The sequence below is a fragment of the Parasteatoda tepidariorum genome, chromosome 2, assembly GCF_982258835.1.
Source record: "Parasteatoda tepidariorum strain Cologne lab strain chromosome 2, Ptep-v5.0, whole genome shotgun sequence".
Classification (NCBI taxonomy): Eukaryota; Metazoa; Arthropoda; class Arachnida; order Araneae; family Theridiidae; genus Parasteatoda; species Parasteatoda tepidariorum.
The window spans coordinates 132,038,452-132,054,442 of NC_141756.1; the positions used below are offsets into that span (position 1 = coordinate 132,038,452).

Genomic DNA, 15,991 nt, shown 5'->3' on the forward strand with positions numbered 1-15,991 from the left:
TCTTTCCCAATTATTTTGAAGAAGGAAAAAAAAATGCAAAAAATCAATATATTTTTTTTATTTTATTAATAAATGCAAGGATCAAAAACAAAACAAGTTTTAAGTTGAAATGTGAATTTTTTTTTAATGGGTAAAAAACATTTTAATTCAAAATCAGTTCACTATCCCGGGCCAATGAGTCGGATAGTTCTTAAAACAACAACGTCAGTGAAGCCTCTTATTGATATGCCAATTCAGCAACCATCGACCCCAACCTTTTTGTACCTAAGAGCCAGAATATCCGCGGGCACCATTTACTTTTTCAAGATAAATTTATAATTGGTAGATATAGGTAATAATACACATATAGTGCACATTAATTTAACATATGAATATAATTAGTATTAATATTCTTCTGTAAAATAAATGATTACTAAATTGCTTTCAAAACATACCAAGTATAAAATTTATTCATAAAATATAGTCAATGTGGTTTTTGTCATGGCATTTCGCTGGCCAGCGCTACATAATTGGGAGTATATGATGCTCTTTTTAAGAATGGAACCTTCAACTATATTTCTCATGTGATATAATAGTTTTGAGGATAATGTCATTCCAATTCTTCTCGCTTTACTTGAAGAAATTCTGAAATGTATGTAGCTATTACGTTTATTTGGTTGGTAAGAGGATTAACAAAAAAGTTATCAAAGGCTCGATGATATTAAATTGTTGGAAGCGCTTTTTAAATTGATCTTTAAGCAACCGGAGGTTGATGACAAATGTTAATAAGTCAATTTCACTGTCACCTATCATATTTTTCATGTTTGGAAAATGCACAAGAGATTTCAAGTGTGATATCCACAAACCTAGCTTAGCTATGAACGAGTTTGTAACCTCTATCATTTTTGCTTTATGTTTGTCCTTTCCCTGCAGCTCCAAATTTAAATTATTTAGCTTTTCCATTATGTCCGTTATGAAAGACAAATCTGCTAGCCAAAGAGGATCTCTTAGTTCTAAAAATGTTTGATTTTTGGCTGCAAGAAAATTTTTTGTTTCTCCAATTAAATGTAGAAATCTATCAAGTACTTTGCCTTTATTGAGCCAGCGTACTTCAGTATGTATTTGCAAAGCATTTATTGGGAAAATGGAAAACTGAAATATTTTATCGTTGGGCACAAGCAGCGGGCGCACCTAGATCGATCGACGGGCGCCATGGTGCCCGCGGGCATAGGGTTGGGGACCCTTGGACTATATACAATCAAACAAAACACGGGTGCAGTCCAACATCAAAATCGGCAAACTTCCGAGCGAGTAAAAACGATAAATGTACTGACAAATGCTGGTTAGCCAGAGTTTTCTCGGAATGTTTGTAATATATACTTACCCATGTTAATTTTTTTTTTAAAAATTATGGCCTTTTTTAATAGCTAATAAATAAATTTTTCTTAAAATGTTTTATTTATTTCTCTGAGATCATTACATCCAAATTAAGACGTATCTGTAACGGTCAATGATGATGCCTGGACTATCACTAAAAATTTAGAATGACTTTTCTATAGAGGAAAAAATCTTCTACCACTATGGCATTTCTATGGGGGGGGGGGAATTGAAACAAAATTTCAATAAGATTCTTTTATTCTTAACTGGTCACATCCTAGCACCATTTTTGAAATTAGTTTTTCGATTACAAATCAAAAAAAGAAGATAGGGTATTTTCTTTTAACTTTTTAAATATCCAACATTTTTTCTTCATTTTTTTACTGTTTTATATTTAAGCAAACAGAGCTATGTTTCCCCGCGTTCTCCCGGCCTATAATGAGGCTCCCGTTTTATTTTTCTTTCTTTCTTTTTTCTGAAAATTTATTTATCGAGAGAGAGGGGATATTTTTTCTTATCTTTTTCAAAATAATCCACTTCATCGGAAAATTAATTATCCACTTCCTCTTGTTGATTCGTTACGCAATTACGGGAGAGGGGAATCCTCTTTTTTCCTTAATTGCAGCTTTTAGAAATTCTTTATTTTCAAGGCAATCAATGCAGATTTTAAATACAAATTTTATGGTTATACAACATGATAGGTCAATTTCAGATCATACCTCCCAACTATGACTGATGGATTCCGGCTCACATAACAGTCGCTGAACAGCCGACCCAATTTCGGGTTTACGACTACTATTGTTCAACTCCGTAGCCTTGAATCAACCCAGAAGACAAGGAAACTTACGGATCCCCAGAGGTATGATTTGTTATGGGAACATGGAGGACTTTGTGACTCGATAGTTTTTACGTGCATCAGTCACCATTTACCGGTCATCAGTCATCTTCACCGGTGGGGATGGGCCTTACCAACCAGGCTATCCAGGCACCCACTCCGTAGCCTTGTCATTTTGAACCCAATCCAGAAGGCAAGTGACCATCTAGATCAAGTATTGGGAAAAATTTAGTTTCGTGTAGGACTTTGACAGTGTTTCCCAAACTTATGACTTTTGTGTACCCTTTTCGTAACGTTGTGTACCACTCATAAAAAAATGAATGTATTTCTTAAAAGATATGTTTTTCTTTTTTGGTACAAAGTTTTGTTAATAAGCTTATTTGCAACAGTGCGAAGGATGATATTGTTTTTGCTGTGATAACAGTTCATCCTAGTTCGGCTCTCCTGTGGTCAATTTCAGTCTGAGATGCGATTCTACGTCCAATAATCTATTTCTTTTTTTTTGAAAACCACAACTGGCTGATTACACCACTCATTATTAACTTTGCAAAAAATAGACAATAAAAACATACATAATTGTAAATTTTCATGGCTAGCTTTGTTTTAAATAAAAAATTTGAAATTTTCTTAATAAAATGTTTTGAAATTTGTATAAGAACGCGCACCCCCGCTAAACTGTTCCCGAACCCCTGGGGGTACGCGTACCACACTTTAGGAAACACGCTGTTTTAGATGGAACCAATCCGCATTTGCGTTACATGGAGAGGAAGATCACGAGAACCTCTCACGGCTAGCCTGACGGCAAGGGGACTCTTAACCCATGATCCGTTCACCACTGAGGATATTTTACGTCAGCACTGTGGTCAGCGCAAACCGGATGCGGAATTAGTATCGATCAGCCATCGCGTCCCTCACACAATGGTAGACGGGTTAGCCGTCTCCATATAACACAATTGTGGGTTCTCATCGAAAACTAGTTACCATGGCAGTTGATAATTGACATAAAGTACAAAATTAGGTAGCTCCCCTTTTATCTAACTCAAGACATTGGCGACAAAAAAGGTACCTTCTACGCCAATAACCGCAAATGTTTATGATTGTGGGGGTGTGGCAAAATAACGAAACACTACCCGAAAGCACTTGAAACGAATTTATGTGGCGGCGATTAATGACTTTTTTGTTAGCTCTTTCAAGGATTTTCGGCCGTGGAATGATTTATAATATTAGATTCAAGAATAATTCAATGTGTAATTATTAAAAAAAAAAAAGGTTTTTAACTCAGTTTAACACTTTTTTTTTACGTATTTTTACACTTATATTTTTTTCTTTTCTTTTTTTTTTTTGTTATTATTATTTGATAAATTTAATGTGTTTAGAATTTTTATGTTTATTTTGGAAATTGCTTTTCATCGCTAAAGGATTTGCGCAGTTTCGCGAGTGTTGACAGGATAATCCCAAAGTATCGTTTTTTTTCTCCATTTACAATTTTATAAAAACAGGAGAAACTTTTTTACGGTAAATTCGTTTTTGTTGGCATTTTAAATAGAGAAAAGTAAAAGTGAGTAACGGTAAACCTAGAGTAAAAAAAATTTCTTCAAAATGCCATAATCTGAAGTGTTCTTGACATAATTTGTTTAAACTATGGCAGGATTACTTTCCTCCGCATAATCCTGGATTATATCCTGCCATAATTTGTTTAAATTATGATATTTTGAAAATTAAAGAAAAGAATCTACATTTGAAACTTCATTGTTTAACTGAACTTTCTATTTCTATGGTTTAAATTAAAGAGAATTTGCACTGTAGGATTTTTTCGTCATCTTTACTAAAAAAATATTGCAGTGCATTTTCAGAAATAATTTGCTGAGGGTGATTTCACGGTGATTAATATTTTATAATTGGAGTTGAGCAGCCAACCCAATTTATTGGGTTTACGACTACTAATGTTCAACTCCGTAGCCTTGTAATTCTGAACCCAATCCAGAAGACAAGAGAACGCCTGGATTAAGTATTGGGAGAAATGTGCCGTCATAGAGGACTTTTTTAAGGAAACCAATCCACTTTTGCGTTACATGGAGAGGAAAACCACGGACACCTTTCATGGTTAGCCCAACGGTAAGAGGACTGCCTCCAGACGTGGGCACGTACCTAGGCTTGAAAAACCCTTTCACGTATTGTCCACGTCTTGCTACTAGTCCAGTCCACCACAACCATGGGAGCGTACTTTAATCAGGGAGTGTTTATTAAATCATTTTAAATTTTTTTTTTTTTTTTTTTTTTTTACAGATTTACAAGATATGACATGAAGAAGAACAAAGATGATATCTAAGAAATAACAAAGATGCGTGTTAGAATAATTTTGAGATCATATGAGGACGGCAAGGGGACTCTAACCCATGATCCGTCTACCACTGAGGAGGATATTGTACTTCAGCACTGTGGTGGGTGCATGCCGGTGCATTCGTATCGATCAGCCATGGTTGGGATTCGAATAAAATCACCTCATTGGAAGGTGAACGCTCTATCCCCTGAGCCACCACGGATCACGGGGATTCATGAATAAAAGTCAGTTGGAAAACTTACTTTGTAGGAGAATTTTTCCTTTGCTAGAGTCACTCCTGCCTTGTTTCCGACCAGGACATCGCCCGACATGGAACTCGGACTCTGTCCCGTTCGACACGAAATTCTAGAGAAAGAAAAAAAGAACGATGACCCTTAAAAAGTATTCTTAGAACATAGAACGAAAGAGGATGGATTCAATTTGTATTGTTACCTGACCGACACAGAGTAGTCCTCTAAGATGCAAGGAATTCCTCCAATGGTGATGTTGTCCCGGACTTCCTCTTCGCTTGTCCCGAGATTGCTACCCTCTATAGTGACCAGTGTCCCTCCTTCGATCGGACCACTCAAAGGGTGGATCTAGAAATTTAAAAAAAAAAAAAATGAGTGTCATATTGATTTTTTTCATTTCCTTGGGGGGTAAGAGTGCTTCGAAAACTCACATAATCTATTCTGGGGGGTGGACAGGTAGTGGCTACAGGAACGAGGCAAGAATCGCCGTATTTGCAAGAGCCGTCACACCACGCACACTGGTACTTGCGGTCGCGAGTGAGGCAAAGAGAGCAGTCTGCCCGACCCCCGTGACTGCCCAGAAGTGGACACTTGTAGAGAGTGACTAAAAAATTAAAATAAAAAACTGGTTAATATGATATCGGAAGAGAATTTATATTTAAAAAAAAACGAGTTTTTTCTTCTTTTCTTACCATTGGTTTTATCGATGTATGTATCGTCGTTCCATAAAACGGTCAATGTTGCTGTTACTTTTCCTACTTCTGCCTGATATGTGTACTAAAAAGAAAAAAACAAATAAAATCGAACCATTACACGCATATTTTTTAGTAAACATTTATATAAACATTACCAGGGTGAGATCTTTCAACAAAACATAAGTACCTTTTTTAAGCATTAAAAGATATTTTTAAGCACTATTTACATTAGCAAATTGAGAATATCTAGCAAAATGCAGCACACATCCCACCGAACTCAGCTCAAGTATTTCATCAAACATGATTGCCGCTATGGAAGGCCGATTGTGGTGGAATGAAAACATTGTGAAAATCGACATGTAAAAGAAATCTCGAAAAGGGAAAATCAAGCACTTTTTAAAAACGCTGTTACTTATATAAACATTTACACGCTTATGTTTATTATTTATAAATATTGATTTATATATATTTATAGAAATATGGTTCTGAAGGGCGAGAAATCATGTGGATAAAATATTTACATTTAAAAAGCTGAATTCTTTTACCAGAATGAGTGGAAAAACATGTTATTTGAAAGAATGCATTAAAAACTTATTGAGAATCTTCAGTACTTTTCAGACTTATTGAAACGAATCCAGATATTTCAGGCTAATAAAAAAATGCAGCACGACTTATTTCAGGCCACTAGTGACGATGAGAGCAGTTATATCACTCCTTTTTCAATTAGTCTTATTCATTCACTTCATTAGCATTGTAAATAAATGAGTGTGAATCTTAATCAGCTTAAAGGCGTGATGTAAACATCAAGACGGACATGAAAAATCTTTTTCCAAAACATTTTTATCCTTCAAAACCTGTCCAAGTTAAGGTCCTTAAGTTGCAACCCATCATAGAAGACGTAAAATTTTTAGTGTCACTCTATTCATTGTAAATAATAGAAGAGGCGACTGAAGATTACGTGATATCACGAACTAACGGCAGTACATTTAATACAAACTTTTATTTTTATAACCGTCGTTGAACAGCCGGCCCAGTTTACGATTCCGTGGCCTTGTCATTTTGAATCCAATCAAGAAGACAAAGAAAATCCTAGATCAGTACCCCCAGAGGTATGATTTGCAACGGGAACATAGAGGACTTTGTGACTCGACAGATTTAACGTGCATCATTGACTACACGGGGAGTCTTCGGGGATCGAGCCCACGACCTCTTGGACCCTTATTCCAACCAGGCTATCCCGGCCTCTTTGATACACACTTGAAATGTAGAGAAAGATTTTCTGCAGCATGGCGTATATATAGCTGTATAAATCTATGGTGCAGAGAGGGAAAGTAGGACACTTACTGCAGTTTCAGAACATATGATCTTGCTGTTTTTAGCTATAGCAAGTACTCGTTCTTTGGCACCTTCAATTTCAATGACACATTGGAAGTTTTCCTGTAAATAAAGACAAAATGAAACTAGTTAAAGAGACACAAACAAAAGCCTAAAGTTACCCGGTATAAAAAACGTTTTAACTTAATTTATTTTCCTCGTATCAAGGAAAAATTTAGAGCTTTTTAATAATTTTTGTTCCTTGTATCATATTTCAGAAGAAAAAAAATGAAAAACTTTTTTTAAAAAAATTTTTTGCACTACCGCATATAAAATTCTACTAAAAATGTACAATTTTCTTGTAAATTTTGATCATTGCATCAAATTTATTCTTATTTCTCTGAAAAATTAGCATAGAATAAACCCTACCCAACAAATCCGTAAATTTGAAACTTAATAAGAGACTAAGGAAGAAATGGGATTGTTCAGAAGACGGGTGGTGCGACACAGGTTCGAATCCAACAAATAGATTCGTATACAAACATACGGATTTCATCGTATTTAGTGGCTAGGATTCATTAGGCAAAATGGATTAATATAAGCTGCATTCGATTCACAATGCCTAATTGCAAATCGAACAGTTGTTGTTCTAACATGTAGATTTTAAACATCCGTACGCTTGTTTATTCGAGCAGTGAGAATATTCCTAGGAATGTTAATGCATATGTACATTAGTTTTTATTCAAAAAGCCCTGCGTGTGGGTCATACAGGAGTTCTTTTGATTGGGTACAAACATACAAGTGCGCATTAAATTGATGTAGGTAGGTAGGTAAGTATTTTATTGACGTCACACTAGAGCTGCCCAATGGGCTATTGGCGACTGTCTGGGAAGCATCCCTGAGGATGATCCGAAGACATGCCATCTGCTGCAGAAGGGATGGCTAACCTGATTTGGTAGTCTGACGTCAAATCCGGCACTTTACGGTCGAGCAGTTTAACGAGGGCCGATACTGAGCACCCTCGGTCCCTATGCAGGCTGATCATAGTGTGGTCACCCACCCGCTTACTGACGGCAGCGAGTGATGCTTGACTTCGGCGTTCTACTGGGAACCGTGTCTTCAGTCCACTGTGGCACTTAAATTGAGGTAAATAGCAATCCAAGAGTAAAATAAAAGATTAGAGAACTAGGATGAAAATGTTTTTGTTGTTGCGCAAGAAAATCTCGCACACTTGGACTCACGAAATTCATTCATTCGGATTTTACTAAATATTCATTCCTGATTGCCAATCCATTACCCCTACCTATGCATTAGAGATGTTCATCACGTGAATATTAGCATACATGCCATTGTGACATTTAGTGTTAATAATGTTGCATTCGAATTTGGTTTTTCTAACATTATTATGCTCATATAGAGGCTCTGTCGTTACTTATTGGCGAATTATTTAGAACTGTTTGTGACAGCTATTTATAGGACTGTTAAGTTTTGCCGTTCATAGGTCAGCTAACAACGGAAATTGAAATAAGCATTTGTGAGCTCATTTTTATTTTACATATTAGGGAGACCGGAAAGTAATGTCGTTTCGGAGCATTTGATATTTGTTATCAGGGTTTTACTTTTTTATCAGTACTGTATTCACCCTCGTTAGCAACAACTCTTCAATGCTAGATCGAAAAGAAATCGAAAAAAATGAATTGATTTTTAAGACTGACGAATATTTAATGCGCCGAAACGACATTACTTTCCGGTCCCCCTAACATTGGAATAATTAATCTATCGCTGCATTGTTTGGACTCCTTAAATATTTACAAAAAACGATAATTATTTCTCTATTTTAATGCATTTCTTTTAGGTCAAAAAATATCGCCAAATGTGTAATTAAAAAAAAAAAAAGTTTTATATATATATATAGTTCATTCGAATTCGCTCCTGGCTTTATAGATTTCCTTTCGTCTTTTGTTCTGTATTTTCTTAACAATTAATTTTCTGTTTTTTGCTTGATATACTTTATTTCGTATATACTTTTTAATCAATGTGTTCCATTTTCGTTTCTAATTTTTTTTAGTGCTCCTCACGTTATTGTATTAATATATCTTGCTTTGGCTAGATTAATACAATATTAGAAAGCACTCTTTTTTACAGATATAACCGTGTGAGCTGATGAAGAGATTATAACTTTTCCTTATTTTGTTTTCCAGATTTTCAAGAAGTTTATTTTTTAATATTTTTAAAAAATAAGTTTACTCTAATAATTTTTCTTCTACGCTTGTCATTAATCCTCATTACTTACTATTTTCCATATTTTTTCAATATATATATATATATATATATATATATATTAGTTACTATTACTATTTAAGCTATTTGCCTCCTTTAAGCGCTGGTAATTCTATATGTTAAGATGGTATTGATAAGTATGTAATTTAGAACAGTAAAAACAGAACTTACAACCACACTTGGCAGATTTCGAACTTCTATAGTTATTTCTTTGGGCACCCCACTGGGCAACAGAATCTCGTTTTCCAACTTGAAACTTGGGCAGTGTTGGCGACCTTTGATTAGAGAGTTCTGAGGATTCTGTTGGAATAAATAAATTGAATTAATTTTATTTATTTGGGGGGTAGACTTAATCTGAAAAATAGGGTCCCGATAATTAAGTCGGGAGAGAGGTCAGAAGTGTGGGCTTCCATACAATAATTTTACATTTTGCGTATTTTGCAATAGCTCGAAAATTTTTCAAGCAAATCGAAAAAGTTTTGCACTTAATTATATACGAAATTTATCTAGTGATTATTCCGAGTCAAAAATTAATTTTATTAGTTTTTTTCTTAAAAATTCGTTTTTATTATTTAATGTAACAAGGGTCGAATGGTAAGGTATATAAATTTCTACATTGTTTTAAACTATGTAACTTTAAATGACAAAATACAAAATTCGAATGAAATGAGTCGAATAGTTGTTGGGAAATAAAATTTTTAAAATATCGTTTCTTTTTTTTCTTATTTATTTTTTTTTTAACACAAAATACAAAATTTGAACGAAATTAGTCGAATAGTTCTGGGGAAATAGGATTTAAAAAATATCGCATTTTTTTTACTTTTACAAAATACAAAATAAAAAAATTTGTCGCATGGGAAATAGGATTTAAAAAATATCGCATTTTTCTTTTTAAATTTACATTGCAGACTGAAAGAAAAACTTACATTTTCTCCAGAAATAACAGTTCTAGAACAGATGGTGACATTGTGCGTACATTTGTTCTCATGCGGACACCAACTGCAAGCCCACGAACTAGTGACACAAGAAGTACAACTGCAACACAAAGAGTCAAATTAAACAAATGCTAAATCATAACTGGGTAATCGAAATAATTGAAAAACAGGTTGAGATTTTGTTGAGGCAAAGAGGTTTCAATTCCTACTATTAGTTCACACTCTCCCTCTATCTTGTTCAAATCGTTAATAAAATCAATCATTCAATTCAATTCGATCAATCAATTCAATCGTTAAATAAAATACTTTTTATTCATCCACTCAACATCAAATACATATTTTTTTTTAAAACTTGTAGTCGATAACATTTAATGTGATTACAGTTTTTTTTCAAATATTAATTCATTTACTAAACTTAATTAATAAATTTTAGTTTTATATGGGAGAAAATATTGCAATTATTTAATGAAAAATAACTAAAATAATATTTTTCTTTATTGTCCTAAGTAGGAATTGACTTTACACATATGTATATTTTTTATATTTCTTGTTTTTTCAGTCAGAGTTTATTACTTATTCGATTATCTATTTTAGTCACGTGATCGATTTCCACCGCTCATCAGATCGGCTGGTAAATTTTGCAAGAACGAGGAATTTACTAAAAATTATAAAAAATATGATTAATCAATGTTTCTTTTCCAACAAGAACGTTCCTTAAAGATTGGCCCCACTTGGGGTACAATAAAACAAAACAACAAGAATCATTCATGGCAAATGTTTCAGCAAACAAAACACCACGAAAAGAAAACCTGGAAGAAAAGACCCCTCTCAGAAACATTAAGTAAACTGCACTCGATACACGACAGCTAGAAACAATAAAGCCCACGGATGATGGTTCTTCCTTTAAAAGCCCGCCATTGTGATCCCGAATTTCCTGATGCAGATCCTGGAAGAAGAATCGAACACTTTTTTTTTTTTTTTTTCTTTGCCCTCTTTCTGTCTAATACGCTCCCTCTAGTTAAATAAACACACAAAAGGAACTTTTGTATTCCATCTCTCATTCCAGGAAGGCTTTTTCCGGAAAGATTTGCTTTCGGGATTCGATGGAGGAGGAGGAGGACGAAAAGGAAGTTCCCGAAAAGACATCGGAACACTCCTCGCTAATCGAAAAAAAGACCCCACTTTCGAATGAAGTCAGTATTGAAGCTTAAATAGTGGCGAAATGAAATCGTCAAAGATACAGTTATTCTAAAGATTAAATGTGTAGATTAATTAGGCTAATCCCTTAAAGTGCCGAAATGCTTTCATTTCTCAAATTACGTAGTTGATCTGCAAATCACCTAGATAATCTGCACATTACCGTTCGCCTTCCAATGAGGTGAACCGGGTTCGAATTGCAAGAATGATTAGTGGATACGAATTCTGCATCCGGCTTACACCAACAACAGTGCTGACGTAAAACATCCTCAGTGGTAGACGGATGATGGGTTAGAGTCCTTTTGCTGTCGGTCTTACCGTGGAAGGTTCTCGTGGTCTTCCTCTTCATGTAACGCAAATGTGGGTTAGTTCCATCAAAATGTCTTCCACGAAGGCAAATTTCTCCCACTACTTGATCCAGGATGACTCCCTTGTCTTCTGGATTGGGTTCAAAATGACAAGGCTACGAAGTTGTCTTGTAATTTTGAAATTACAAAGCGGTTGTTCAATGATAGTTATAATATAACAATATGAGCCCAGACTGTCGCCAATATCCCGCTGTGCAGCTCTGGTGCAACGTAAATAAAGTGTAGTTTGTCTTAAGTAAAAACTCCCCAAGCCATTCGTCTGGATCAGTGGAGGAAACCATGGTAATGAAATATAGCTATTTCAAGTAGGGGTGTAGGGTGACTGTTTAGGACAGGTTTTGGCACGCGTCTCCTAGAGAAAGGTAATCTCCGGTCTATTGTGTTAGCCCTAAAGAGAAGAGATCTATCCTTCCTGAAATGCGCTGTTCTTGTTTCCATAGCAGCAGACGGCCTCAGACTTTGTGGCGGGGGGAGTTCATACCGTAGACAAACTATACCTACCTACCTATGTCTAATTTTTCCCTTTGTTCCTCACTTTTCAAATGGGAAAAAAATCTTGTTATTTTATTCCATCTCAAGTTTATACAATTAAAAATGCTAAGGTTTACGCATGAATAATTTAAACGAATAAATAAAAAAAAAATTCTTCTCGATATTTGAATGAGATTTTTTAAATAAATAATTGGGAATGAGTTCTTAAAATACGTTTGTAGAATATACTGTATTCTAAAGCAACAATAGACAGTATTCTGTGCATAAATTGTTCTCGCTCTTTAATAGTAAAAGACTCGAAACTCCTGTCCTTTTTCAGAACGATGGCCATTTTTTTTTCTTCCCTCAGTCAAACGTGGACATAAGTGTTTATTATTTCATCTTTTATTCTGGAAAAACGAAAGGCTTTTCGTTTTCGGCATACTGAGAATACGAGCAGGGGAGGACTTAACGACGAACGGAAGTTCTTGGAAGACAACGGAACACTCAACGGTTCGAAAAAGAGAAAGCAATAGAAAAGTTGCAGGAATCTCAGAAAGAAGATGATTAAATGGCAAAGAAAATAAAATCACGTCTCCCATAAAAAAGGAATCTACTTGCGTCTTTTGAATAAGTAAATGGCTCGTATAAATTTTATGGAGCTTTCTGCTAAAACCAGATTTCGATTTATACTGTCATTCACTGGTTTCACTGAAAGCCTTTTTTGTGTCCGAAAAGAATATCAAATAGAATAAGATCAACGAACTGAGATTAATCCGTTTCAGATAGTAATATGCTACTGATTGATCTTATAACCGTCAGCCAACAAAATGACCGCTAATGTCATTTCCCAAAAAGCATGTAACCTTGTGTTTCTTTTTACTCTCCAGAATATGTTTGCATTAAAAACCGTTTTTCAATAAATATTGCATTTTCAAACCTTTCTTCCTAATGGGATTAAAAATCAGTTTTTAAAAAGTATTGTATCATGTTTTAGCTGACGTCACACTAGCGTAAGGATCCAATTGCATTTCATGACAAGGCTGAGCATAGAAGACGTTGCGAAAAGAAACCTTATAATGACCTAGATTTAAGATTACCTTGAGACTAGCTTTATTCAAGGATTTTTTTCCACGCTTGAAAACCCTCCGACAACCTCGATTTTCTGGGTTTTATATAGAAGGTTGTTTTCCAAGGTTTTGGATGAGGGTAATGTGCGTAGAATAGAACAGATGGTCACAGATCTCGCTTTAAGATTAGAAAGTTTACACGTAAACCGCATAAAAACCTTTTTAGGTTTACATTAAAAGGCTTTTGCTGAGTGAAAATAAACCTTATTTTGCTATCTGGGTTTGAGCCCAATCCAGAAGACAAGGGAATTCCTGCATCATCTATAGGGAGAAATTTGCCTTCCTGGAGGACATTTTGATGGAACTGACCCGCATTTGCGTTACATGGAGACCACGAGAACCTTCCACGGTTAACCAGACGGCAAGGGGACTCTCATCCATGATCCGTCTATCACTGAGGATAGCTTACGTCAGCAGTGTGGTCGTGCAAGCCCGATGCAGAATTCGTATCGACCAGCCATTGATGAAATTCGAATCTGGTTCACCTCATCGGAACTCTCTAACCACCTTTATAAAACCTTTTAAATATAAAGGTGTTGGGGAAAATATTTGAATCGAGATCACTATTGTTCTATACAATTTTTCTAATTTAGAAAATGAATATGATCAAGTGGGTTCAATTTGTAACCAGTAATTGGAATATAAATATGAGTTTGCAGTACACTTTCAAATGTGTTATACAAATTAATTTACTTTTGTCTTAAATTCAACCACACGAAGCTTTGTTTATTCAATTCCTGCTATTAGTTCTTGTCTTCAATCGTTTTTATTCATCCATTCAAGATCAAATACATTCTTTTTTAAACTTGTTGGGTGGATGACACTTGATGCTAATACAGTTTTTACAAATATTAATAGGAATGAACAAAAAATGAAATGGAATTTTCTAATGGGTTAGTCATTGTTTTAAATTTTACTAAAAGCGAATCAATTTTACACATACTTTAAAAATAAGATCAGTGATAAAGTCTAACTTATAGCTCTATTTGAACAAAAAATTAGCTTATTGGAGCACATTTAAATATTTAATTATTTTACATTCGCTCTGTCAGATGAATTCAATAAAGAACATGACGTGGTGTCCACGTCACCCAATTTATACTTTTATAAGTTGTCTGATACACCACGCGCCCGTTTCTTTTTTCAATTAATACTATTAGTTAACACTCTCCCTATATATATTTACTAGAGGGCTCCGCCCCCTGCTCACTACCGCTCGCCAATCCCCGATAATTGCTATGCAATTACATTTTCGTTCGCTTCGCGAACAAACTTAAAGTCGTTTTCCTGGAGATTAGCTGGCAATTTTTCTGCACAACATCACATAGAGGAAATATGATAGGATTGCATAATGTCAGAGGAACTTATTATCAACATTATAAACTTATATAAAGCAATTTCTATACAAACTATATTATAAACTTATATAAAGCGAGGAAGCAATATTATTCAACACATTACTATAGGGCATTAGCCGGAGATTAATCTCCGTATCCGAAGCATGCGTGGTAGAGCCTAACTCAAATCATTGTTGATCTTATAGGATGCCGGACGCTCCCTATAGGGTGCTTTATCCCCCCCCCCCAGTAATTTAAATTTCAAACTAAAAACAATTAAAACCCGATAAAAAAAATACTTTACAAAAATTACAAACAAATTAAAACATGTAATATTAATAAGTTGATTCTAAGTAATATTTCAAAATCAAATACCATTGCAAGTAATTGCTCAATTAACTGAATCAATACTGTCAACTGACAAAATATTTTAGTTTCAATCAGAAATATTCGTAAGTACACCAAGGTATTCGTTTTCATTTAAACGTCTTGAGTTTTCAACGTTTCTTCGCCGCGCATTCCGCCGTCGCGTATTGATAGCACTACGATTATTTTCTAGTTAATTTTGGGCAGCTAAATCATGTTCAGCTCTATGCCGCTGTTGATATCGCCTATCAATCCATTTTTTATAAAAGATATAAGTATTTTAAAGTAAACTCTGTTCAATATATTTTGATAATTTGGAATGTAAATAGTTTTGTGAGAGAGTGTTCATTCGTGCTTCAAATAACTCTACCCGATTTATCAAAATTATTAAAATATATTGGAATTCTAAAATAAATAACTGCATTCTATCAAAACAAACATTTTATTATAAAACTTTAGAGCAACTATCTTTTTACATTGCCCCTCAAAATTATTAATAAGCACTAGATAATATTGCGTTAATGACACTTTTATCTAATGACGTCATAAACAATCGTTTGCATAAAGTTTAGTTCATAATAATCATATATAATCGTTTGCATTATAATATAATAATCGTTCTGTCTTTTTATAGCATTACGTAACAAGTGTGAGATTTTGTTTTTTTTGGAATGGCGATGTTATAATTTTGTTGTTGAGTTAATAAATCTTCCTTTTTATAAACGTAATAGTAGAATTTTCTTAATTATTTGATTCGAAGTTTTATTTGAGGACATTGTATTTTTTGACAGCATTATTAAAAATTATTACCTTTTCACATACATGCGTTCTCAATTTTGATTGGCTGTTTTGTGCGTTACTAATCAGAAGTCTTCTGTGATTGGCTGTGTGTTATCATTCCACTCTCTTCTTATATAGAAAGATATATCTTGTTCAAATGATTAATCGTTAACAAAATATTTTATATTCATCCACTCAAGTTCAAACACATTTTTTTGAAACTTATAGAGTGGATGACGCTTGATGTCCATACAGTTTTTTTCAAAGATTAATTCATTCATTTAATTTAAATAATCAATTTTAGTTTTATATGGAAGAAAAAATTTTAATTATTTAATAAAAAGTAATTAAGATAA

General features: G+C 34.3%; 1 protein-coding gene across 9 annotated transcripts in view; it reads right to left on the reverse strand.

The window, feature by feature from the left end:
- The window catches only part of LOC107443911 (plexin-B), a 251,761-nt gene that overhangs the window by 44,852 nt on the left and 190,918 nt on the right, over window positions 1-15,991 (reverse strand). For all 9 annotated transcript variants that reach the window (XM_087158423.1, XM_071182958.2, XM_043047550.3 and 6 more), the window contains 7 exons: window positions 9,978-10,086; window positions 9,223-9,351; window positions 6,802-6,894; window positions 5,455-5,539; window positions 5,194-5,366; window positions 4,965-5,110; window positions 4,775-4,877 (listed from right to left, as the gene is read on the reverse strand). In XM_087158423.1, coding sequence (XP_087014549.1) covers window positions 4,775-4,877; window positions 4,965-5,110; window positions 5,194-5,366; window positions 5,455-5,539; window positions 6,802-6,894; window positions 9,223-9,351; window positions 9,978-10,086 — 838 coding nt within the window. The remainder of the gene's footprint in view (window positions 1-4,774; window positions 4,878-4,964; window positions 5,111-5,193; window positions 5,367-5,454; window positions 5,540-6,801; window positions 6,895-9,222; window positions 9,352-9,977; window positions 10,087-15,991) is intronic.